Here is a 27201-nt window from a genome sequence, read left to right on the forward strand (position 1 = left end):
GGCCTCCCACTGTTGTGGGCTTTACCGTTGCGGAGCACAGGCTCCGGATGCGCAGGCTCAGCGGCCGTGGCTCACGGGCCCAGCCGCTCCGTGGCACGAACCCGTGTCCCCTGCATCGGCAGGCGGACTCTCAGCCACTGAGCCACCAGGGAAGATTATTTTTGAATGATTTCTTTTTGTTGGATTTTATGTCAAAATATTGCAGTATAGGTTATCTAGCTTCACCTATAGCAAATTTGAGCAGAGTGGTGATATTAATAATAGCTATAGTTTATCAGGTATTTACTTCAGTAGGCACTTTACATATATTATCTCTAATTCTCACCATACTTTGCATAGAAGTCTTTGTTACTCCCTTTTTGAAGGCAAAGAAAAACTGAGGCTCAGAGAGGTTAGGTAGGTTGCCCAAAGTCACTCAGCTAGAAAGTGGAAGTTAAAGGATTTGAACACAAGTCTGACTTCCAAAACTTGTGTTATTTCTGCTATGCTGATGAAGAGTTTGACAAAGGAGTGGAGACGTAGCAGCGAGAAATGAGTAGGAGCAAAGGAGGAAGGGAGAAGACTTTAAAATGATAAGAACTCAAAGTTTAGTTTTCTGGGTTTCTTTTGAAGTTAGACTTGAGGTAGCCTGTAGAATCCTTACTCTAGGGTCAGACGCTGCCATAGCCTAACATACTTCTCTTTCGTGTTTCATAGATGCCATTGATTCATTAAGGAAATGTTAAACAACATCTCCTTATCTTCCCTCTGTGTAAGGAAGCAGAGAAATTTATAATTTAAATTTTCATCTTAAATGTTTAACAGGAAATGTATCTAACAATATATGAGAACTTAGTACCGGGTACTTTAAAGTAGTTTATTTCATTTAACCCTCAAAACCCTTCAGTTAGTAGTTGGTATTACTTCCACGTATAGATGAAGATAAATTAGGTTCAGAAGTTAAGGCAGAGATCAAACAGCAAGTCGGTGGTGGAGGCGGGATTTGAGTCAGGTATGTCAGAATCCAAAGCCCATACCCTTTCTTTTCTGTTCTACTGTGTTATTGAAGCTTAAAAGAAAAAAAAAATGGGATACTTGAAATGATCAAATTGTAGAGTGCTGAACTGCCTATATGAAGCCACTCATTATTTGATGGTGATGGTAAATGAGATGTTCTGTTTTTAGATGGTAGACGAAAGCAAAATAATTTAAGATCATAACATTAAATTTTGATGTGATTATTAGTGGTTGAAAAAGCATGGAAACACTGAGAGATTGTATGATGAGTTAAAGAGTAATCTTATGGGGAAAAAAAACTTTGAAATTTACCCAGAAGTTACATTCCCTCTTTTTTATAAATCAAGAAATAGTATTACTATTAAAGTAATGAGGGCGGTGGCGGCTGAGGCCGGAGGCTCCCAGCTCGCCGGCCCCGGAGCGGAGCGGAGGATGCCGCAGCCGCAGGGGCAGCCGCAGTCGCAGGGGCAGCCGCAGGGGCAGCAGCCGGGGGGCCAGGGAGTGGCACCGGGGGGCGGCCCAGGGGGTGGGTCCGGGGCGGGGGCCCTGCCCGAGTCCACCTTTCACTGCGGCCACGAGCGCTTCCGCCTTGCCAGAGCCTGCCTGGACGAGCTGAGCTGAGAGTTCCTGCTGGCTGGGGCCGGAGGGGCCGGGGTGAGGGGGCCGCGCCTGAACCGCATCTCCCCCCACGGGGGTCAGTGCCTGGGGATCCCGTCTGCATCCACTGCAACATCATGGAGTCGTACCCTGCTGTGCCCCCACCTGGTCAGTGGAGTCCGATGACCCTAACTTGGCTGCTGATCACTATGAAATGAAAGAAGAAGAGCCAGCTGAGGGCAAGAAGTCTGAAGATGACGGCATCGGAAAAGAAGACTTGGCCATACCAGAGAAAATTAAAAAGAACCTGAGGCAAGATTCCTTAAATGGTGCGGTGTCTGGCTCGGTGCAGGCTACTGGCCGGCTGATGAAGGAGCTCAGGGATATATACCCATCACAGAGTTTCAGAGGTGGAAACTATGCAGTCGAACTCGTGAATGACAGTCTGTATGATTGGAATGTCAGACTCCTCAAAGTTGACCAGGACAGCGCTTTGCACAACGATCTCCAGATCCTCAAAGAGAAAAAAGGAGCTGACTTCATTCTACTTAACTTTTCTTTTAAAGATAACTTTCCCTTTGAGGCGCCGTTTGTCAGGGTTGTGTCTCCAGTCCTCTCCGGGGGTATGTTCTGGGCGGAGGTGCCATCTGCATGGAACTTCTCACCAAGCAGGGCTGGAGCAGTGAAGAGAGTCAGCGACCATGCAGATCAGTGCCACACTGGTGAAGGGAAAAGCACGAGTGCAGTTTGGAGCCAGCAAATCTCAGTATAGCCTGACAAGAGCACAGCAGTCCTACAAGTCCTTGGTGCAGATCCATGAAGAAAACGGCTAGTACACACCCCCGAAGGAAGATGGCTAACCCGGGAGTGCCATCCCCTTCCTCCTTCCCTAGGCACCACTGGACCAATTACCTTTGAATGCTGTATTTGGATCTCATGCTGCCTCTGTGGTTCCCGCCCTCATTTTTCCTGGACGTAATAGCTCTGCCTATTGCAGGACAATGATGGCTATTCTAAATGCTAAGGAAAAAAAAACAAAAACTACAGAACTGTTTCAAGTACTCAAGACTGACTTACAGACCAACCAACCACCTGGCTGGAGCCCTTGCTAGCAGGCATTCTTAAAAGAAACTTTTGAGCCTCCTTACATTGCTGGAAACTCAGCTGTGCTCCAGCCTAGAGCCTCCTTACCTATGCTTTGGTAAGGATTTTTCATTTATTTTCTCTTATTTCATGTACACTGCTTTTTTGGGTTACAGTGTATGATGGGTGTATATGAAAAAAAAATGTATCTTTGGGAAAACAATTACAGTTTGTTAATTTGAAAAAAAATAATGAATACAAATATTTTAATACTATTTTGATAATGTTATAATTTTTTTGGAAAAAGTTATACCTGTTATATATCACTTATATGTGGAATCTAAAAATTAGTACAAGTGAACTCACTTGCAAAACAGAAACAGACTCACAGACGTAGAAAACAAACTTATGGTTACCAAAGGGGAAGGGGGTGGATAAATTGGGATTATAGGATTTACAGAATGCACACTACTGTATATAAAATAAAAGATTTATGTGTATCACAGGGAACTATATTCAATATCTTATAATAAACTATAATGGAAAAGAATAGGGAAAAAAATATAGATGTATACATATATATAGATATATAACTGAATCACTTTGCTGTGTACCTGAAACTAACACAATATTGTAAATAAACTATACTTCAATAAAAAAAGAAAAGAAATATACACAGGAACCTAGGAAGAGATGAATTCCCAGGCCTCAGGAGAAACAGAAACTGGAGGGTGTTTATGCCCTTTTGACCTGGTGGTCCACTGTGAAAATGACTGCTGTAGACTGTGTGTGTCCCCACAAATGCATCTGTTGAAATCTTAACCCCCAATGCAATGGTGTTAGGAGGCGTGGCCTCTGGGAGGTGATTAGGTCATGAGGGTGAAACCCTCATGAATGAGATTAGTGCCTTTTTAAAAGAGGCCCCAGGGACTTGCCTGGTGGTCCAGTGGTTAAGATTCCACACTTCTACTGCAGGGGGCGTGGGTTCGATCCCCAGTCAGGGAGCTAAGATCCCATATGCCATGTGGCCAAAAAATAAAATAAAATAAAACATGAAATAAAAGAGGCCCCAGAGAACTCCTTTATCCCTTCTGCCATGTGAGGACACAGTGAGAAGGTAGCTGTCTCTGAACCAGGAAGTGGTTCTCACCAGACACTGAATCTGCCAGCACCCTGATCCTGGCCTTCCCAGCCTCCAGAACCACGAGAAATGAAATTCTGTTGTTACAAAGCAAACAAGCAAACAAAAAGTGAAATATCTCAAAATATTTGAAGAGGGCTAGAACTGATAAAGAAATGAAAGTGGGGACTTCCCTGGTGTCACAGTGGTTAAGAATCCGTCTGCCAGTGCAAGAGACATGGGTTCGAGCCCTGGTCTGGGAAGATCCCACATGCCGCAGAGCAATTGAGCCCGAGCACCACAACTGCTGAGCCTGCGCTCTAGAGCCCGCAGGCCGCAACTACTGAAGCCCGCGCGTGCCTAGAGCCCATGCTCTGCAACAAGAGAAGCCACCGCAATGAGAAGCCTGTGCTCTGCAACGAAGAGTAGCCCCAGCTCGCCACAGCTAGAGAAAGCCTGCGTGCAGCAATGCAGACCCAGTGTAGCCACAAAGAAAGGGAGGAAGGAAGGAGAGAGATATATACCCAGCTAAATGGACCATTAAAAATAGATATGATGGGGACTTACCTGGTGGTCCAGTGGTTCAGAATCCACCTTCCATTTCAGGGGACGCAGGTTTGATCCCTGGTCGGGAAACTAAGATCCCACATGCTGCGGGGCAACTGAGCCTGCGCACCGCAACTACTGAGCCTGCGTGCTGCAACTAAGACCCAACGCAGCCAAAAATAAATAAAACACTATAAAAAAATAGATACAAGGTACAGACTTCCAGTTATAACATACATGTTATGAGGATGTAATGATGTATAGCATGGTGACTATAGTTAATAATACTATACTACATATTTGAAAGTTAGACCTTAAAAGAGTAGATCTGAAAAGTTCTCATCACGAGAAAAAAAACTATGTGCGGTGATGGATGTTAACTAGACTTATTGTGGTGATCATTTTACAGTATATACCCCAGAAAAAGATACGAAAATAATGTTAATTCAGACTGATTAACACCAGTTTGTAGTCACTGTAAATCCTTAAAAGTCAGAAAGATAAATTGCTAAAGGAAGTCTGTAAGTACACGATTTCACATAATTTGGGAAGGATAAAGTAAACTGTAAGTTCTGACTGACATATCCTGTTGGAGGTTTTATAGCTCAAAGGTGAAGATTGGAAACTCAAGAAACAGGAATTTTACCAACACTTGGTCCTTTTCTTTACGACATAGAAGATTAATGTAGAAAATGAAGAGTGCAATTCTAGTGATTTTCCTGGAAAGAACATTAAGCAAAAATAGTATTGAGACTCCTAGAGAGTCTAAAACTAACTAATAAGGCATTCAAAAGAGGGATGCTCTTTTTGGTGGTGGTGGTTGTTCTGTTTTCTTGTGTTTGTTTTTGGCCGTGCCACCCGGCTCGCAGGATCTTGGTTCCCCAACCAGGGATCGAACCCACGCCCTTGGCAGTGAAAGCACAGAGTCCTAACCACTGGGAATTCCCAGGAGGGATGCTTTTCTTTTCAAAGTTCTCAGCATGACTGACGGGAAAAAAATCATAACTGTGTGTGGGAAGGTACGTTTTAAGGTAGCAGGAGAAAATGTTCCAAGGTTTTCTGAGATTATGTTCTATTGTGTCTCCTTCCCAATGACCATTAAAAAAAACCACAAACAAACTGAAGTTACCTTGTTATGCTCAAAAAGTTAAAAAAAAAAAAGTGTTGCCATGGAGATAGTCCCACTCTGGATTCTTCCTGGCAGTTTCGATTTACCAAACCTGTAACATTTTATATTTTCAACACCATAGCTGACAAAATTAGTTCCTGTGGCTGAGATAAAAACCATATCTTTATCTTTGGTGTTCTTGGGTACATTGAAAGGATTTTGTAAATGATCATTGAAAATTCTTGCTCACCATGTCCAGTTTTTATGTCAGGAATGAAACTTGTACAAGAGAGTATTTAGGGCTTCCCTGGTGGCGCAGTGGTTGAGAGTCCGCCTGCCGATGCAGGGGACACGGGTTCGTGCCCCGGTCCGGGAGGATCCCACATGCCGCGGAGTGGCTGGGCCCGTGAACCATGGCCGCTGAGCCTGCGCGTCCGGAGCCTGTGCTCCGCAAAGGGAGAAGCCACAACAGTGAGAAGCCTGAGTACCACAAAAAAAAAAAAAAAAAAAAAAAAAGAGTATTTAAACCAACTAAAGAACTGGAGTGTGTATTTTGATATCTTTGTTGGATACCTGATACTTATTTTCCTCATGGTAATTGTGGATTACTTTTTTCAAGGTAAGTTCTCCTTAGAAGGAGAAAAGAAGCATGGCTGCTTTTAAACATGGAAAGTAGCATATTTATTAATTTTGTGCAGCAGTAAGAGCAGCTGGTTGCTGGAGGCAGTGGAGTGCAGGCGTTTGAAGTAAAAGCCAGGTTCAGTGTTCAGTTCCTCTGTTTATCAGCTGTGGAAACTTGAGCATGTTGATTAATCTCAGTTTTTACTGTGTGAGGTGGAGACAGCGTACAGAGTAGCTAGCACTGAGTAGGTGTTCAATAAAGTATCCAGTAATATCAGTCTTCCCTAAATTTTTAAGATAAGCAGAACTCCAGCTTAAACTATCCAGTTGTGTTTCTTTATTTTTCCGAGTCTCCAGAAAAGATGAATATATAAGCTCTTTGGATCTTTCCCCCCCCCACTTTTAGTTCCTTTTGGTCTGCCAAGTTCTTACAACTAAAGAAACTAGTCTGTTTTGTCTTTACTGGAGATAACAACACTCTAAGTACCTTATAACTAAGTAAAACAGTAGTTATAACTTGCATAGTACTTCGTTAATGTAAACTCATGTCAAGTTTTTTCTTAAGTAAGTTTAATTAAATGAAAATTAGGCCTCTGTTTTATGTGCTTAAAGTTCAGATGCATTCTTTCTTTAGGCATTTTAAATTATACCTGACATCAAGTACTGAACGCTTTTCCCAAAATTTCAAAGTCGTGGTGGTAGATGGGAAAGATGAAAGCGAGTACCCCGTCAAATGGCAGGACTTCTTCAATGGACATGTGGTTGGTTAGTAGGTGCTCATTTGTTTGCCTTTGTGCTTGGGGGTTAGGTGTCCAGATTGAACTAGATTGTATATTCTTTTTTGAGGGGAGGAAAAAGGGGTGTCAAAGAAGTGTTATTGTTTGTTCTATTTGAGCTTTGTAAATCTGGAAGCAGAAACATTAAAACAGGAGGAAATGAGTATTATCCAGTATGTCATACTAACTGGCTATTTTCATGATTACAACAGATTTCCTCTTAAGTCATACGAATTTAACCTTTTGTCTTCAGGGAGGGATTGTCGACTTCCCTTATGAGATTGTAAACAAGGAAGATAGGAGATAAAATAATTGACTCTGTGATCCTGTCATGTATTTATTTAAGAAAATATATTAAACAAGCAATTGCAGTTTACTTCTGGAAAATTTTCTGCAATATGAAAAAAATGGCACTAAAATACCCAAGTAGTACAGTTCAAGACCTGTATATTCTGAATCATGCTTTCTGCTTCCTCTTTCTTACCCCAAAGTAGGTAAAGTTATTCCAGAAGAAAATGTACCCTTGTTTGTTTTGTTCTGTAACACGCTAGGTAATTCTCATAAGAGGCTTCAGGGAAAGAGGCCGATTTCAAATGACTAGAGTTGTGGCTCCTCCTTAGGAGTGAGAAAACCCAGCTGCTTTCTGGGCCTGTGTTTTTTACATCTCCACAGTGCCTGGGCACATTCCACTCTGTAGAAGGGCTTGCTTGATTTTTATTGATAGTGCATAGTTTATTTTTTGATTTAAATATTTTTTAGTAATGACTTTTTTTTTCTCTTAAGGTGAGCCTGGCTCTAGGGTTCTAGCCCACATAGGAGATGATGATATCACAATAAGAATCAACACAGATGGGGTGGAATATAATGTAGAGGTAAGTCTACATGTGAATATTTTTATCAGGAGCATGTATCTCTGATGTTTAGAAAGCCATTATGCAGTTGTTTTAAGAAGAAAAGGGTCTTTATACTGAACTTCTCTTCTCCTTGTATTTACATTTTTTTTAAACCAGACAAATAGATGATTAAAAAATATACATATATTTTATATATCTAAGATGCTGTCATAGGATGCACTCTGTATTTTTAAGTACAGTAATTGAAAGTCACATGTGAGATGGATAATGGGAAGAGGAACTGCCTCATTTTTTCTTTATTCTTTCTCTAATAATCCTTCTCAAAGATGAAGATGAAATCTTCTTTCCTAGATGCTCTGGAAATGCAAGATCTATAAAAGGTGATAGTTCATAGTCTTGAGAAGTTAAAAGAGGAAACTGTAGGAAACTCAGGCTCTGGCCATTCTTCCATTGAAATCCTAGCAGTAGAAACCAAGAGCAAACTGGCCACATTTGTGTGAGACACATGGCTGTATGTCAGATACTAGTCCAGAAAACAAAACGTCTGCTACAGATCTGTGGGTTGAAGTGTTTCTGCGTCTCTAGGAAAATGAGAATACTCTGGAACATGGACACATATTCTCTGAGGTTGCCGCAGAAGGGAAACAGCTGGAGGATCCCACAGGGGATTTTTATGGCCAGGCTTGCAAGTGGCCTACATCACTTCCACCCACGTTCCAGAAACTCTTGTCTCTGACCTGCCTACAAAGGAGGCTGGGGAAGATAATCTCTTGTGCTCAGAAAGATAAAACCGTGTGGGGAATGCACAGCGTTGTTTCTGCCACAGTGCACAGGTTTGCTTATTTCCTTAGGATCATCTATTAATTCTTAATCCAAAATGGGTGCATTTAGGATCCAAGTTAATTTTGCTCAGATTCCTCACTTTTCCAAATACCCTTTGGGACAATTAGGAATTCTCTTTCCATCCGTATCTCTCGGTTTCACTAAGTACAAAAATGACCATAATTAACATTTCCCTGTGAGATGTTCACTTAAAAGTAAACTCATCAGGTTTATTGAAGTACTTTTGCATGAGATTAATAATTTTTAAATTGAAAAAGTGGTTTATTACTTAGAAGCCCACTTCCCCCTCGCCCCAACCCTCCCAGCTCTAGGAAACCACTAATCTACTCTCTGTCTCTTTAGATTTGTCTTTTTTGTTTCTTTAGATTTGCTTGGTCATTTCCATAAAAATGCAGTCACACAACATGTGGTCTTTTGTGTCTGGCTACTTTCATTTCGAATGTTTTCAGTGTTCATTCATGTTATAGCATGTGTCAAGTACACCATTTCTTTTTATTGCCAAATAATATTCCATTGTTTGGATATACCACATTTTGCTTATTCATTCATCAGTTGGAGATTAGTGTTATTTCTACTTATGTTATGAATAATGCTGCTATGAACATTTGTGAACAGGTTTTTATGTGAGCATATATTTTCATTGATCTTGGGTATATAATATACTAGGAGTGGAATTGTTGGGTCATATGGTAATTCTGTTTTTAACCTTTTGAGGAACTGCCAGACTGTTTTCCATAGTGGCTGCCCTTTACATTCTCACCATTTTACAGTTACTGCATTTTATATTCCGTATTCCATTCTCACCAGCAGTAGATGAGGGTTTCTCCACATCCATGCCAGTACTTGTTGTTACATGTCTTTTTGATTACAGCCATCCTAGTGGGTATGAAGTGGTCTCCTTGAGGTTTTGATTTTCATTTCTGTGACGGATATGGAGATACATACACACACACATATACATACGCAGAATCTTTTCTGTATGGGCTGTCTGGTTCTGATGAGACCATTGTCCTTACAGAGAAGAACTTTGTTTTGACTAGTCAGTTTACTTAACCTGGGAATGAATGTTATCTAAAAATAGGGAAGGGATGTTGTAAGGCTTGAATATTTAGGAATTTTTATATTTTCCATCTCAGTTATATTTGTTTTCTATTTTAGCCACTTTGGAGACTAATTAATGATACTAAAGACAAAAGAGTGTTAGTTTATAAATCTGAAGATATCAAGAATGTTTCACGTTTGCAGTCTCCAAAAGTGTGTGGTTATATAAAGGCGGATAATGAAGAGTTGCTTCCAAAAGGGCTGGTAGGCAGAGAGCCACCTGATGGTAAGACTAAGAAAAATATATTTCAAATAAGAAGCAAGCATAACAGTTGTCTTCGGTGGGTGGTTGTTAATTGATAAAAAGGAACACGATTATCAAGTAATTATAGTATTTGGCTTGAAAATAGTTTTGTTCAGAAATTTCTTGATGTTTTTTCTGTAAGAATTGAAAACACTAGAAAATAATGATGGCAATAAAGATTGGACTTTTAAAAAGATTGGGGAAAGGGGAAATTGAATAATCTGAGGGAAAATATTTTCATTTGTAGGTATTTAGAAATGACAGAATAGTACTGTGAAAAAACAATCTTCAGATATGTTTATAAGAAATTAGTTCGTAGCAAGAGAGGTCTGTCCTGTTCAGAAAGAAGAAAATTATCAGTCTTGGGACAGATGAATTTAGAGTCATTTAAAGACCATCTACCCATCTTGGAGAAATATTCTGTCCTCATTTTTGAAAACTTTAGAAAAATATTACTAGCATTTTAGTATATAACTAAATTCTTAAACAGTGTGATTATTTGATAAGAAAAAATGACCTGTTGACACAAAATAATTTTTCAAATTTTTTTTTTTTTTTTTTTGGCTGCCCTCCATGGCTTGTGGGATCTCAGTTCCCCGACCAGGGATTGAACCTGCACCCTCAGCAGTGAAAGTGTGGAGTCCTAACCACTGGACTGCCAGGGAATCCCCACTAATTTTTTAATGTTTGATTATCTGGATATTTTTACTGTAATTTTTAATTTGTAGACTTCTTCTAGAAGAAAATGACACCTTCATAGCCCAGCAATAGATAGGTGATTGTTTTATTCTGTTAAGTACTTTTGCACTTTTCCTTGGTTTTGAATTCTACAATTTGAAAACCTTACATTACTTTTCACTTTTTGTCTTTCTCCAAAGTGTTTTCCTGTTCAAGATACCGTTAAGGATACTGAGCTCAAATAATATTTGTTTCAAAAATACAGTAGATTTAAAATGTTACTATAAAACACTCCTTGTTTTGATGAATTTTGATTTAATAGTGCATCCAAATTCATATTAGAGCTTGTTCATCGGGTGAAGAGAAGAGCTGACCCTAATCCCCTGAAGAACACGTGTAAATTATTGGTGGTAGCAGATCATCGCTTTTACAGATACATGGGCAGAGGGGAAGAGAGTACAACTACAAACTACTTGGTAAGTGTTTGATACTGGATGAGGTAATGGACAAAAAAGCTCACGTAGGTAGGCAAATTCCATTTAAGAGAAGACTGCTATAATTTGAACGTAGTGAAATGAGATCTGTTTCAGATGCTCTGTCATTCCCTAGAATATTTGAGGGCTGTCACCTGAGGTTCTTACATTATTGTATAGAGATTCTAGTTTCAAATTTTTGAAACCCCATTTTGCCTTTCAACTAAGATTTTCTGCACATCAGAATTTTTATGCATATTATGTTTAGGGAAAGTTCATAACGTAGGCCTTCCTTTATAGAAGTGAACTCTGTGAAAACATCTCTGCTATAATGGCAGTGATCCTGTTGGTGACACGTATGGATGTATGCTCCAGAGTGGGGGAAAAAAGTATTGATATTTGTATGAACTTGTGTGTATTATCTTTGCTTATATGTATATATCAGAGGAGTTGGTCAATTTGGTTTATGTTGTACTGGTATAAAATAGCTAATTGTTGGACTATAACTGGATGAAATAGATGGGGCTTTTGTGGTCATAACTATAGGGCAAAGATTTGCAGGCAGGATTACAGAAGTATTGATGCTGGATTTTTAAGCATTTACTATTGTAATTTTAAAAGTCAAGGGAATCATATTTCATTGACATTTTTTTGTCAGTATGACCTCATTCCTCGTGATAACTTGGCACTGACAGAAATGATGTTGAGGGAATAAGAGAATGCAGCTATTCATTCGTAGTGCAGAGCCCGGTGCAGCAAAGACGTCTTTCTCCTTGCCTTGCTATTCCCATTCTGTGTTTTTTTGTGCCCTTCCTCACCCTTCTTTCCCTTCCCTTCCATGTCCAGTGAATTTATTATGAGGGTAGTAGGAGTAGTGTGTGAAGTCACTATAGTTCTTGTTCCTAAGTAAGAGAGTCCTTCTTGAAAAGATGCTTTCTTAGTATGGGTTTTGTATTAGGGGCTCTTAGTTTGCTTCTTTGTTCATTACACCAAGAATATGAATATAATGAGAGGTCTGGTGTTAAAAATTGCATTTCTTGGTTTACAGTTACTGTAAGCAAAGAACAATTTCTTAGACGTATAATGTGCTTCACAGCTGCCAGAGCAAACCTCATTTACCCAGTTTTTGAACAATAAAACCTTCTCTTTGAGGAGCAGATTGGTAATGAGTATTCTGTTCCTATATATTCAGTAGTTTGAATTGTCCTTGGCTATTGTACCGTGGCTCCTCCCTCAGTAGCTCTACCCACCTTCCCCCTCCCCAAATCAGAGGACAGGAGAAAGGAGGTGTGGTGAGACCTCATTCCTCTCTCTCTGTTTCTACCTGGTCCTCGGTGCTGAACTTTGCCCAGGGAGGGTCTGGTGTAGGGTTAGCAGTATCTGTCACTGTTCCTTACCTCTTTCTGAAGAAGATGTTTTTCTGAGGTACGTGGCAAGAGATAGGATGAACAGAGTACTTATTTTTAGGAATATTTTAGGTAAATTGATTGACTTTTAACTTTCATTTCTGTAGTTGACTGGAATGGCAGTTTTTAAAAAACTTGTTACTTGATATTTTGGTTCCCTGTGCAGTTGATTACCTGAAATTTGGGATGAACTGTACCACTGCTCTATTCTGGTACCAACATTTTAAGTTTGAGGCTAGGAATAATTTCTTTATTAGCGCTGTGAACGTAAAGCGTAACATCTTAATGCAAGTTTTTGTAATTGGTGAAACTTTTACAATGGTATTTTATCTGAACTGATTTTTTTTTTTACCCCTACAGAACTTATATTACATTGCAAAGAGTGGTAAAGATATACATAATGTCTTTCTCTTGCCCTTTTATACACACAGATAGAGCTAATTGACAGAGTTGATGACATCTATCGGAACACTTCATGGGACAATGCAGGTTTTAAAGGTTATGGAATACAGATAGAGCAGGTATTTATCAATGGATGTGGGTTATAATACTCAGCTAAGCTATGTGTTGTAAATATTTGTCACTTGTTTTCACAACCCAGAAACTTACCTTCTACTTTACTCATAAATAAATATTCTGAAATGCCAGTGATTTTTATCTGATAAACTTAACAGTGTTTTGATATTATTTATAGATTATGAAATATTCTTTTCTTAGGCTTATTTTAGGCAGAAAGCCGCCTTATGCTGCTATGATCTCTCTTTTTTCTGAATTCATAGCCTTTTTATCCCCTGCCTTGCTTTAGTTTTCTATGATTATGCTTAATGTCTTTAGTTAGAATTCTAGCACGTATTGTTGAATGCTTAGAAAATTTACTTAAAAATACTATGTACATTTGCAAGGCGTTTATACATACAGAACCATTAGATCTCTTTTCCCAAAAATCTCCTGAGTTCTTATCTGTCAATAGAGTATGTCCAGCAATGATGTATTAATGTCATCCTAATTATATCACATAGTAAAAATTGTTCCAAATTGATAAGACTGATTAACAAGACTTCTGAAATTGGGTATTGCTTTGGACAGACATTCTGACATGTAAATTAAGGAAATTATTGTCTCTATTTTTTCTAGGCTCTTTGTACTAAACTAGACATATTCTTATAGGTTCTGTAGGTTAGAATTTAGAGAATAAAAAGAAAAAAGCATTTGAAATCATACTTATAAATGCTAAACTTTTATAGTACTTGTAGAAAACTAAGAGAATTATTTTCCCCTTTTCCATTCTTTTACTGTTTTGCATTTTCTTTTTTAAGTTATTATTTGAATAGGTAATATATACACGGTACAAAAGCCAGTGAAAAGTAAGTCTCCTCAACCTCTACCCATTGTCAAACCAGTTCCTTTCCCCAGAGACATCCGTGTCACTAGTTTCATCCATATCTTTCCAGAGATATTTTATGCATGCATAGCATGTGTTTGTATATGTGTGTATTTGACATATTCGTGGTATGTTGTACTCTTGCACCTTGCTTTTTCATTTCATGAATATGTTGGTGATTATTCCATTGTGGTACAATAAAGTTGTCTCACTTGTTTAAAATAGCTGCATCATGTTTGAGTTTTAGAAGACCAATAAATAAAGCTCCTTTTTGCTTTAAAATTTGGAAACAATTGAAAAAATTAGGTGTGATAGGAGATTAAAAAACCCGTTTCTTTAAAGATGATAGGTGGGTTGGAGGCTGTGGTTTAGATATGCTGTCACAGTGGGCCTTCACCTGGTTCATCGCAGAATTGATCTTGATCACCCACCGCCAAAGCTGCAGAGCCGCCCCAGTGAGCTTACCACGTGGTGGCAGAGCAGACCCCAGTATCCCCTCTGTAGGCAGGCAGATCTGGAAGAGATGCCGGACACAATGAGCTGAGCATGGCTCTGTTCCTTTGCCAGATTTTCCAACCTATACGTTTCATCTCCTTTGGAGAGAAACCTTTGTTCCTTTTTTAAAAAATTAGGATTAATATGAATTTGTACTGTATGTGTAAGGAAAAGCCCTTATTTTTTGTACTCTTATTCCTGTGGTGTGCGGTCTGCACATCTTATTGTTCTGTATCTCTGAATCAATGACTGTAGTTGGAATAAATTATTTTAGGCTCATGGAACCTAGGTTTTCATGTTTTCCAACTATATAGAGGAAATAAAATTTTAGGAGTACATTTATAAATGTATAAGTCATTCTTTGACATATGTGTTTTCCATACCATTTGCTTCTCAGTTTGTTTTTAAATTAAACATTAGATATTAGAGCTGAAGAATTTTATGGAATTTTGACTCTAAAACTTTTTTTTTTAAAGAATGGTAGATGGTCTTTTTTTGAATAGCTGAAACAATGACGTATTATTTCAGTCTTGTGACTTTTTTCTGAAGTGTTCTAAGTATTTTATCTCTTTAAGTATAGATTCGCATTCTCAAGTCTCCACAAGAGGTAAGACCTGGTGAAAAGCACTTCAATATGGCAAAAAGTTACCCAAATGAAGAAAAGGATGCTTGGGACGTGAAGATGCTGCTAGAGGTAGGTCGTGGAACCCTGAAAGTGATACTATTTAACACCATTTTCTGATTCCTAAAAACGTGGGTCATGTCTGTATTAATGAAGGGGCATCTTAGGAAAGGTGACTGAAAACCAGGGGCAGCCCACCCCAGCTGATCCAACAGTGACCTTATCCCCTGTAGCAGGGCAGACAGCAAGGTGGGCAGAACTGAAAGCAAGAAATGCTACAAAGCAATGCTTCTTAACCGTAATATCTCTGCGAATCTAGTGAAGTAATAGGCCTTTAGAAAATAGATGGATACCCAACTTACAGATTTTTTACACACCATTTTGTTAGTTCAGGTCTCTTTGAAGCTTATCAGTAGATCTTTTAGGTCAGTAATTACCAAATGGTATGAAAATGTATTAGATGGTAGAAGTATAACTTGGAGATCTGAAAGTTCTCTATGGAAATTTAAAATTTTTGTGTTTTTATTCTGGTAACAAATTTAAAGATAACATAAACATTCTATGTCATATGGATTCTTGCCTTGACAAGATATGATTTATCCTTTTTGTCACATGATCTCAGTTTCTGTCTGTGTGTCCTATTGCTTTGTTGTAAAATGACCACCTGTGAAGTGATAGTGTCTATCTTTCGCTGTGTTGTTAATGTGTTAGTTTCCTATGGCTGCTGTAACAAATCACTGCACATTTGGCGGCTTAAAACAACATCTTTATTTATCTGATAGGTTCTAGGGTTGGTCCAGGCAGTGTGGCTTATCTGGGTTCTCTGGTTAGTCTCAACAAGGCCAAAGCGAAATCAAGTTTTCAAAGCTTGAATGGAATTAAAGGATATTATCAGGTTGAGATCCATAGAGTGCTGTATCTGTGTAATACTCTGACACACCTTATCTAACGTGGGTCTGAGATAGCACCATTACTCTTCTAAGGAGACTCAGCCAAGTGTGCTGGTCTGTTAGGGCTGCCAGTAATAAAGCCCCACAGAGTGGGCAGCTTAAACAATAGAAGTTTATCTTTTCACGGTTCTGGAGGCTGGAAGTCTGAGGTCAAGGTGTTGGCAAGGTTAGCTTCTTCTGAGTTCTGTCTGCTTGGCTTGTAGGTGGCCGTCTTCTCTCTGTGTCCTCACATGGTCTTCCCTTTGTGTGTGTAAGGGCACCAGACATTTTGGGTTCGGCCTACCTGCATGACCTCATTTTACCTCCATCACCTCTTTAAAGGAAGGCTCTGTCTCCAGATACAGTCACATTGTGAGCTGCTAGGACTTAGGACTTCGACCTATGAATTTTGGAGGTGGACACAATTCAGCCCATTAACAGCAAGGTTAAATGACTTGTCTACGTTCAGTTACACAACTAGTGATGACAAAGCCAAAAGCAAGTGGCCAGATCTCCAGACATCTAGGACAGCTGAACGATCCCACCTCTGCTTTTCTGTGGGCCTCCAGACAACTCACACCGGGGGAGGAGCAAAAGGGAATGACTTGCCTCTGCAGATGCTCCTCTCCAGTTCTCTTCCCTAAGGCTCCTGAGAGTGTCCCAGAGCCTAAGCCTATTATCATGGAACTATCAAAATCCCTATGTGGCTAGGGAGACAGCTCCCGGGAACACCTCATTCCTTATACGGGGCTTTCCGACCACTCATTTTAAGCATTAAAAAAATCAGTCTTTTTAAGTTGGAGTCTCTGACTGTTATGGTAGAGGTTTTTAAAGTAACATGTGGACCCGTTCTGGGGAATTCCCTGGCGGTCCAGTGGTTCGGACTTGGTGCTTTCACTGCGGGGACCTGCATTCAGTCCCTGGTCTGGAACTGGCGTCCTGCAGGCCGTGTGGTGTGGCCAAAAAATTAAAAAATGAAAAAAATAAAGTAATATGTGGACCCCTTTTAAGAAAAAAAAAACCCAAAGCACCAGTGTTGACTTGAATGAATTTTTATCTTAATTTTAGTAACATAAAACTAGGTATATATGTTTTCCTATAAGTTTATAACTCCTATACATTGTAAAACCAAAGCAAACTTTAAAACCCCTACAAAACCAATAGAATCCTTGAAGTCCTTTAGAGGGATTTGTTTTGGTATGAGGTGCTGAGATCCTCTGGAAGAAGTATCAAAGCCCTCCACCTTGCAGAATTGGAGTGTCCCCGGTGCTGAACTGCATGTGTTCACATCAACCCTCCTAGTTCCGAAATGCTATAAAAAGCTCCAGGCTCTTTCCCTTTTGCACCCTCCCCATGACAGTCTGCTTCTCATCTGTGTAGATGAGTGAGAACCATAGGTAAGGAGCACTATACCGCACAATTTTGTGATTGCTGGTGAAAAACTGCAGTCGACCAAAGAAACAAATACTAATTTGAAAAGATACAGGCATCTCAATGTTCATAGCATTTTTTACAGTTACCAAGATATGGAAGCAGCCTGAGTGTCCATCAGTAGATGAATGGATAAAGAAGATGTGGCGTATATATATAGACACACACACACACACACACACACACACACACACACACACACACACACACAGGAATACTACTCAGCCATAAAAAAGAATGACACTTCGCCATCTGCAACAACATGGATGGACTTGGAGGGTGTTATGTTAAGTGAAATAAGTCAGAGAAAGACAAATACTATATGATATCACTTATATATGGAATCTAAAAAGTACAACAAGGGACTTGCCTGGCGATCCAGTGGTTAGGACTTGGCGCTCCCACTGCAGGGGGCACGGGTTCCATCCCTGATTGGGGAACTAACGTCCCACGTGCCGCCCAGTGCGGCCAAGAAACAAACAAACAAACAAATAAATAAAAAATGCAACAAACTAGTGAATGTGGCAGAAAAGAAACAGACTCACAGAACAAATTAGTGGTTACCAGTTGGGGGGGGTGGGAGGGGCAAATAGGGGTAGGGGATAAGAGGTGCAAACTGTTATGTGTAAGATAAGCTACAAGGATATATTGTACAACATGGGAAATATAGTCAATATTCTATAATAACTATAAATGGAGTATAAGCTTTAAAAATTGTGAATTACTATATCTGTAACTTATATGATACTGTCTATCAACTACACTTCAATTAAAAAAATGTAAAAAAAATTGCAATCATAAAGTATGGTAGTATTCTGGAATATTAAGTTGATATATCTTTTAGTCTGATGTAACTGTCAATCTAATTAAGAGTACTTTGTTTTTTTAAAAGCAATTTAGCTTTGATATAGCTGAAGAAGCATCTAAAGTCTGCCTAGCACATCTTTTCACCTACCAAGATTTTGATATGGGAACTCTTGGATTAGCTTATGTTGGTTCTCCCAGAGCAAACAGTCATGGAGGTGTTTGCCCAAAGGGTAAGTTTTCCATTTGTTGTATGAATATGTGGGGATAGCAAGGTGATTGGATTATATTATAATTCTGTATTGAACAAGCAGTTTGTTTCTGTTTCCTTTTTCCTGTAGCTTATTATAGTCCAACTGGAAAGAAAAATATCTATTTGAATAGTGGTTTGACCAGCACAAAAAATTATGGTAAAACCATCCTTACAAAGGTATGTTCTTTAATTTTTTAAAGTGTAGATTTTGACTTTATTGTAGTAGGACCTGAGCTATTACATATTTATTTAGGTATCTTTTTTAAAAGCTATACATACTGTTTTTTGTTTCTGCCTAAAAAGATGTATGCTTTTAGTGGGAAATATGAAAATAAAAAGTATAAAGAAGAAAATAATTGTTAGCTGTCAAATTTCTTTTAAGACAAGTCGGGATTATTGTTTTCCCTAAAGACATCCCTTCTGGCGCCCTTCATCTACAGCTCCTGTTAAAGGACTGCTATCCAAAATATATAAGGAATATACTAAAAACTCAACAATAAAGAACCGAACAACCCCACTTAAAAATTGGCCAGAGATCTTAATACACACCTCACCTCACCAAAGAAGATATACAGATGGCAGATAAGCATATGAAAAGATGCTCAACATTATATGCTGTTAGGGAATTGCAAATCAAAACAACAAGCAGGGCTTCCCTGATGGCGCAGTGGTTGAGAGTCCGCCTGCCGATGCAGGGGACACGGGTTCGTGCCCCGGTCTGGGAAGATCCCACATGCCGTGGAGCGGCTGGGCCCGTGAGCCATGGCCACTGAGCCTGTGCGTCCGGAGCCTGTGCTCTGCAACGGGAGAGGCCACATCAGTGAGAGGCCCGCGTACTGCAAAAAACAAAAACAAAAGCAAACAAACAAAAAAACAACAAGCAGATACCATTATACAACTATTAGAATGGCTAAAATCCAAAATACTGGTAACACCAAATGCTAGCGAGGATGTGGAGCGACGTGAATTCTCACACTTGATTGTGGAAATGCAAAATGGTGCAGTCACTTAGGAAGGTGGTTGGGCAGTTTCTCATAAAACTGAACTTACTCTGGTATTACCATAGGATCCAGCAACCATATTCCTTAGTGTTGACTCAAAGGAGCCCTCACAAAAACCTGCACACGGATGTTTATAACGGCTTTATTAGTAACTGCCAAGACTTGGAAGCAGCCAAGATGCCTTTCAGTAGGTGAATGGATAAACGAACTGTTACATCCAGACAATGCAATACTATTCAGCACTTTAAAAAAAAAGAAAGAAAGAAAAAGAGCTATCAAGCCATAAAAAGACATGGAGGAACTGTAAATGTATATTACGAAGTAAAAGAAGCCAATCTGTTTGATTCCATCTATATGATATTCCGCAAAAGGCAAAACCACGGAGGCAGGAAAGGGATCAGTGGTTGCCAGTGGTTGCTTCGCCAGGTGGGGAGGGATGCATAGGTGGAGCACAGAGGATTTTTTCAGGTGTTGAAACTACTCTGTATACTTTAATGATGGATATAAGACATTATGTGTTTGTCAAAACCCATAGAAAGTGCAACACAGAGTGAACCCTAATATAAATTATGGACTTTGGTTGATTTAAAAAAAGTGAAATGGGATGAGAGAAGAAAAATATACTAAGCAGTTTTTGGAAACTTTTTAATTTCCAGAATTGTTTCTTATGGTACTCCTTTACCTTTTTGGTATCACAGCATCATCAATGGTTTGATTTCATGACATGTTTTCCTTGGTCTTCCAGAATTTTTCTATTATAAGACACACAGAACAAAAAATAAATTGCTTCGATGTTTTTAAAGTGTCAGTCTGTTAGAGAATCCACTAATGAATTTTTCCAAAGCACAGTTTGGAATCACTTCTCCATATTGCACCTTTAGGATTTGAGTACTTTTTTGCTAAAATGCCAAGTTTTCTTTACTACCATTTTAATATAAACACTTGGTAATCTTCAACACACTGGTTTCAGAATTGGGACTCTGTCTTAAAAAAAATTCCCATGTCTTGCAAAATACATACAAATTTTTTCAGATTCTATGGAGTGATTTTTCCCCCCCCTTAGGAAAAAAATCAGTAAATAAATTTGTTATTTTTTGCAGTTAAATACGGGAACATTTTTAGCTTTACTGGCCAAATTCATTGTTACATTCAGGTAGAAATCCTCTGGTGATCTCATCGGTTCAGTGCAGCCCTTTAACTGGATTCTGATAAATAAAATCCTCTAGGTCATTAAGATTGTCATTGGCCATGAATTCAGTCACTGGGATAAGGAACATTGTTTTGTTGTTCTTCAGTTGTCTTATTTTCACCCACCCCCTCCCCCGCAATAGTTAGATCTTAACAGGAGTGTGATTGGGGTGAGGGGCGGGAGGTTGGGTGATTGACTGTTAGCTATTGGGTTTACTGGTGCCAGGCGGTGTTTGGAATGGCCAATGTTTGGTGCCTCAGTAAGAGTGTTCCAGTGTATCTTTTAAGTTATGTTTTCTTACACTGATTTAAATTCATCCTTATAATACTACTTGCAATATTAAATAAAATCCCATGAATTCTGTTTAATTTCTGTAATTGATAGAAGAAGTCATAGTCCAACATCTAAGACAGCAGGGCCCAGCTGGCCAGAGCACTTGATGGTTGGCTATTAGGAAATAATCTTCGCTCTGCATGATCCTTCAGGAAGCTGACCTCGTTACAACTCATGAATTGGGGCACAATTTTGGAGCAGAACACGATCCAGATGGTCTAGCAGAATGTGCCCCAAATGAGGACCAGGGAGGAAAGTATGTTATGTATCCCATAGCTGTGAGTGGCGATCACGAGAACAATAAGGTATGTAACTTTTGGAGCTTTTTTTATGTGGTTAGGAAAGAAAGAGGCTATGTTTAATTATAATGAGAGCTCAGAAAAGCTTTCCATTCTAGGGATGGAACGGCAGATTACGAAGTACCTTGAAACTTGGTTGTGTGTATTAAGAGTGAAACATGGTCCATCTAAATCTGCTCCTCTGGACTGTTTGTTGTCAAAGATGATCATGTGTTGGTTTGGGCTGTGTGGAAAATTAATTACTTAATATAATGGCTTGCACTGGAGTCCTAGTTTGCAGGATCTGGTGGGCTCAGGCTTTCAATTAAAAACTTCATTTAATTTACAGGTTTGTCATTCATATTAACCCTACACTGCTTCACAATTTGTACGTTTTAATAAACCTTCGCAAAAAAATATTTAATTTGCCATATGTAAGCGTCCTGTGGGTAGGGCCCTTCCTTGCCTTTCTGGTTACCGGTTCTGTCTCCAGTGCCTGTTCAGGGTAGCTGGTACATAATAAATACTTGTTAGGTAAATAGAGGAACGATTTTTGTTTTTTTAGAGGAACGATTTTTGAGGGTGTCTGATGGAGTACACCATACTCATTGACTTGGGACATGGTAAACAGCTTCAGAGACTTTGCTAAGAGTGGCTGTGACTAACTCGTAGAGCCTGAACTGAAAGTGTTCATAGATGTCTGTTTGGGCCTTCTTCCTCTTACTTGAAGTTGAGCAGCATGAGGCATCATGAGGAAAATATTGTGGTTTTGTGCAGAATTTAAGTGGGCTGGGGGATGGGCTAACCATCTGCATCTAATCAGGAAGGAAGTGTCAAGTTATTTGTCCTGACTCCCCTTTTAAAGCCTGACTAGGAGCTAGAGGAAAGGATTACTTTTGCGTTTCCCTGGCCCTGACCCTGCCTTTTAAAATTCTGGTCTCATGTTTTTTTGTCGTGTTTTTTGTTTGTTGCATCTTGTTTTCTTTGGCTGTTAGGTGCAAAGTCCATTCCTCTCTTTCTTTGCTTGTTATGCTTTATTTTTCCTCCACTGGACAACCTGTGCCTGAGGAGCTACCTGTTTTGCCTGTTCTTCCATTGTATCACATACCCTATTGAATTTTTCTCCTTTTTTCAGAGGTTGTCTCTCTCTTTCTAATGATGTACATTATAGTTCAGCACTGTTCACTGGAAGGTTCTGTGATGGGGGAACACTATCTGCTGTACCCAATACAGTAGTCACTAGCCCCATGTGGCCAGTAAGCACTTGAAATGTGGCTGGAGAGACCAAGGAACTGAATTTTAAATTCTGTTTTATTTAAATTCAGTAGTGGTTGCCTGGGGCTGGAGGTGGGAATGGGCATTACCTGTAAAAGGATCTGAGGGACCTTACTGAGGTGATGAAATGTTCTAAAACTGATTTATGGTGATGGTTTCATCGCTTGGTAAAATTACTAGAAATCACTGAATTGTACAATTGAAACTGGTAAATTTTGTGATATGTAAAATATGCCTTAATAAAGCTGCAAAAAACCCAAACAACAACAACAAAAAACAGTGTGGGAACAGAGGGAAAATGGTGAGGATATAGGTGAGTCACGAAGCCATGAGTTGATAATTGCTGAAGCTGGTGAGGGGCCATGTGAGCATTCATGAATCCATTCTGTCCACTTTACAGATGCTTGAACGTTTCTGTAATAAAAAGTGTGAAATATGTGGTGAGGAAAAAGAAATTTAAAATCACATATGGCCAGTGGCTGCCGTACTAGACAGTGCAGCTCTAGTTGTTAGTCACTGCTTCTTGGTCATGAGGATGGCATCAGTACTTTGGGGTAAAATGTTTTACTTTGCAGACTGTTCACGTGAGCATGCGTGGTGCTCACTCTTCCTGTTACAAGTTCTTCCTAAGGGAGACTTCGCCGATGGGCTCTCGGAACAGCCCTGTAGGAACTCGCTAATGAGGATGGAGGCTGGGCAGAGCCATTTATTTATCCTGGAGCTGCTAGTCTATCAGCGAAGAACACTTTATCCATTTATTTATTTTGTCCCAAGTGTATTTTCTTTAATAGTTTGGTTTACCCAAGTAGTAATCTCCTTGTAAAAAGATACGGAGCATCTTCTAGTCCACATTTTAATTCCTTAGTTAAAATTAATTCCTTAAAATGTTTTTAACTAGGTAAACAAGGCTCCAGGACAAAAATAAGGTGGTTCCTCGACCTAGAAAGACAGGACCTGGCACCTTGCACCAGACAAGCCACTGAGAAGTATCAAGCCACAGGCTCTGCTGTGAGCAGACGGCATTAGGGATTGTAACCTCTTAGAGTTTATTGGTGGGAGGAGAAGGCGGTGTGGTCAGGATACAGAGAGAGGGCTCAGAGGTCTCTGGGGAGTGCGGAGGCAACAGCAGCGAGAGTGAAGTGGTCACTTTTCCCTCAGCTCTGTCCGGGGGTCCAGCTGCTTAGGGGTGTGACTCTGATAAATTAGCAAAGAGATCTGATTGGTTCAGTGTGAATTTGAATTCATAAGGACCTGGCCTCCCATAATGAACTCGTAGAATTGAGCTCATGAGTATGCAGTGCTGGTGAATAAACGCAGCAAAATACAACTGCCCGAGGTCTAGACTGAAATAACCAGGCCCCTTAAAAATGTCTTTACTATGCTTTAAAAAAAATCCAATTAGTGTTTCCGTTTAGGGAGATGGGGTCTTCAGTGTCTTTCGGAGAGTAATCCTTTTGTATCTGATTCAGTGGTCACAGTCACCTTTGGAGGGTCGAAAAGGAAAATCAATTCAGTTTTCTCTTCCTGTGTAGGGAAAACCTACACAGTTCTTCCCTATTGTGTGTTTCTTCCTGTGTGTCTACTTTACTATTCACAGAGCCCACTTCACTTCTGACCCTTCTGGTCACCAAACGTGGAGGTTTTACTCTACACCAAGCTGTTTCCTGCAACGCCAGCTGGGTTTAAGTCAGTTCTGACACTCTGTTCCTGGAGATAGCATCAGATCCCAAAGGTTAAGGGCTCAGTCCCGTAAGAGTGCCCTGATGCTGCGCTCCCCCCCCCCCTCACATCCCCAGATGCCACTCAGAAGCCCAGGTCATCGCCTGTGCTTCTAAGCAACTGCCTATAGATTGGGGGTTCCAGTGACCCTCTCCTTGGGCTCAGTTAATTTCCTAGAGCAGCTCGTAGAACTCAGGGAAACACGTTTGCCAGTTTATGATAAAAGGCTATGATCAAGGATACAGATGAGCATCGAGATGGAAGAGATGCAGAGGGCGAGGTGTGTGGGAAGGGGCGTGGCGCTGCCTTGCCTCCGAGTGCACCCCTCTCCCACCACCCCCGTGTCCACCAACCCCTAAGCTCTCTGAACCCTGTACTTTGGGGATTTTATGGAGGCTTCATCGCATAGGCACGATCAGCCATTAGCTCCATTTTAAGCCCTTGTCCCTTCGAAAGAGAATGGAAGGCGGGGCTGAAAATTCCAAGCTTCTCATGGCGGCTTGGTCATTTTGGTGACCAGCCCCCATCCAGGAGCCCCCAAGGAGCCCACTCCAAGTCAGCTCATTACAACAAAAGACACTCCCATTTTGACCCAGGAAATTACAGGGGCTTCGGGAGCTCTGTGCTAGGAACTGGGGCCAGAGACCAGTGTATATGTTATACTATTTCATAAGGGTCCTGTGCTCTCTGCTCCTCAGGGGTCTCATGGCCCTTGTCTGGGTTGAAAGTGAAGCCATTGTATCCGTTTGCAAACCGTGGCGGCCCTACCTCTACAAGTACCCGCGCTGAGCTTTACCCAAGTCTTGTTCCGCTTCTCTTGATAATTTCAGATGGTTTGGGAAATGGACTCCATTTTAGAGCTCCAGGTAAAAATGCCCAGATTTAGAAGGTCATTTTCATGTTTCTGTACACCAAGTGGGCAAGCTAGGGTTCAGGCTTCCTTTGAGATGCTGGTCAACTGTAGAAACTCAAAGAAACTTAAGATCTTGGGGACTCATGAAAACGTTTAGGTAATAATTTGAAATTTAATCTTTTAATAGACTATATGTAATAACATGCCTCTTACTAAGCTCAACTATTTAAACACTTTAAACATGGATCATTGATGTAAATACCCAGGGAAAGCTGAAGAGGTAAACCAGAGCAGACCCTGTTTTGCAGGCCTGACGTTGCATCTAGGAAGATGGCCGCCTGTGCCCTGTTCTCACTGTCCCTGCAGCGGGGCCTGTGCCTGCGCCTGGGGTGGCTTAGAGTCTGGTGACTCTCTGCTCGTGCTAGGCTGGCTGGGGTGTTTGGTCTCAGCATTCGTGTAGCTTACTTTCCTGTGAAGAATTTTAGGTTCTTAACCACGTTCATGTCACCTTTTTAGCATCTTACAGAGGGCCATGATTCAATTCCATACAAATGACATTTAGAGGCGACAGTGAACCTGACATACCTTCAAGGTGGTTCTGATTGTGGCTTTTGTGTTAAAGTTTGTCCCTGGAAAAGAAGCACAAACACCACCTGGGAATGAATTTTTATGTTATTTTGGGTCCTATGTGGCCTCTTTTCTCTTAAGATGTTTTCAAACTGCAGTAAACAGTCCATCTATAAGACCATTGAAAGTAAGGCCCAGGAGTGTTTTCAAGAACGCAGCAACAAAGTGTGCGGGAACTCCAGGGTGGACGAGGGGGAGGAGTGTGACCCCGGCATCATGTACCTGAACAATGACACCTGCTGCAACAGTGACTGCATGCTGAGGCCGGGCGTCCAGTGCAGGTGAGGAGCGTGGCGCGGGGTGGAGTTGGGCGCCTGACAGGGGTCCTCACAACAGCGGGCTGAAAGCGCGGGGCTCTAGAATCATCAGAGGGCCTGGCAAGTGTGTGTTTACCCCTTCTGCCCTTTATAGCGAGAAAAATGTTTTCTGGAAAGCAATGTGACATTGTATCACAAATCCTCCATCTCGCATCCTCTCTGCTGTAGCGATGCCACAGTACAAAGAATCGTTTCTAAGGAAACAGATGCACAAAGATGATTCAGCAGGGATGTTCATGGCTACATCCTTTCATAATAACAAAGTATGGGGAACAATCAAAATGACAGTCCTGGGACATAAATTAATTATTGTGTATCTATACTGTAAATAGTGTTGAAGAATACTGTTTAATCCCAGAAACTGTGGAGGAAGCAGGTTACAAGTTAGAAGGTACTTAAATTTCCATTTTTAACGTCCAGTGCCTGCCTTAGAAGTAGGGGGAAAACTTTGATTTATGGTCACAGATTTAACGGAATACAGTGCTTATTAACACTGTAAATACTGACAGGGCTGACTAGTTTCTTGACCACTGTTGCCTTGTGGGCTTGAGTATTTTTTGTTTTGTTTTTTTAAGTTTTTGGCTGCGCCACGCGGCATATAGGATCTTAGTTCCCTGACCAGGGATCGAACCCATGCCCCCCTGTGTTGGGAGTGTGGAGTCTTAACCACTGGACCACCAGGGAAGTCCTTTTTTTTTTTTTTTTAATTACTGTATTAAGTTAATGAAAACCAATGACACCAAGATGTTTTAAAGATGGGTCACTTTGGACCACTGTGCTGCGTGAGTCTGCATCAGGAAGGGCGGATGGACCATGTGCAGGTGGTGCTACCACCTGGGAGTCTGTGCAGGAGTGGGTGATCCAGCCAGGAGCCCCTGCCCTGCCATTTCAGGGCCCTGTGGCATGACCGTAGTCTGTGCTGTGGGGCTGTTCTTTGACTTGGACTGTCTGCTCTTCCTCTGTAGTGATAGGAACAGTCCTTGCTGTAAAAACTGTCAGTTCGAGACGGCCCAGAAGAAGTGCCAAGAGGCCATTAATGCTACGTGCAAAGGCGTGTCTTACTGCACAGGTATGTCCTCCCGTCGGTTCTCTTGGAATAATTTGCTCAAGCAGGTATGTGTGTGTTGGAAAGCAAGATTGTGTTTCATTCAGATGAATATAGCCCTTTCTTTTTGTTAACCTCATGTGCAGAGTTGAGTTGATCTCAGCACACTTGTCATTGGTCTGTGCAAGGCCTGTGATTATTTC

General features: G+C 40.5%; 1 protein-coding gene and 1 pseudogene across 6 annotated transcripts in view; both read left to right on the plus strand.

Annotated features, from left to right (window-relative positions):
- Positions 1 to 27201, plus strand: part of ADAM17 (ADAM metallopeptidase domain 17) — a 52115-nt gene that overhangs the window by 12988 nt on the left and 11926 nt on the right. The window contains exons 1-12 of one of the 6 annotated variants that reach the window (XM_019943303.3): positions 1707 to 2794; positions 6706 to 6836; positions 7631 to 7719; positions 9703 to 9871; positions 10910 to 11043; positions 12878 to 12967; positions 14903 to 15016; positions 18197 to 18341; positions 18450 to 18538; positions 21037 to 21189; positions 25718 to 25917; positions 26919 to 27022. In XM_019943303.3, the coding sequence (XP_019798862.2) occupies positions 2787 to 2794; positions 6706 to 6836; positions 7631 to 7719; positions 9703 to 9871; positions 10910 to 11043; positions 12878 to 12967; positions 14903 to 15016; positions 18197 to 18341; positions 18450 to 18538; positions 21037 to 21189; positions 25718 to 25917; positions 26919 to 27022 (1426 nt within the window). In that variant the 5' untranslated portion in view covers positions 1707 to 2786. Of the gene's footprint in view, positions 1 to 1706; positions 2795 to 6705; positions 6837 to 7630; positions 7720 to 8286; positions 8535 to 9702; positions 9872 to 10889; positions 11044 to 12877; positions 12968 to 14897; positions 15017 to 18196; positions 18342 to 18449; positions 18539 to 21036; positions 21190 to 25717; positions 25918 to 26918; positions 27023 to 27201 lie in introns of those variants that run through there. The other 5 variants (XM_019943302.3, XM_073791728.1, XM_033838043.1 and 2 more) reach the window with 5 other exon arrangements.
- Positions 1366 to 2951, plus strand: LOC109551214 (ubiquitin-conjugating enzyme E2 Q1 pseudogene; annotated as a pseudogene).

The sequence above is a fragment of the Tursiops truncatus genome, chromosome 14 (assembly GCF_011762595.2).
Source record: "Tursiops truncatus isolate mTurTru1 chromosome 14, mTurTru1.mat.Y, whole genome shotgun sequence".
Classification (NCBI taxonomy): domain Eukaryota; kingdom Metazoa; phylum Chordata; class Mammalia; order Artiodactyla; family Delphinidae; genus Tursiops; species Tursiops truncatus.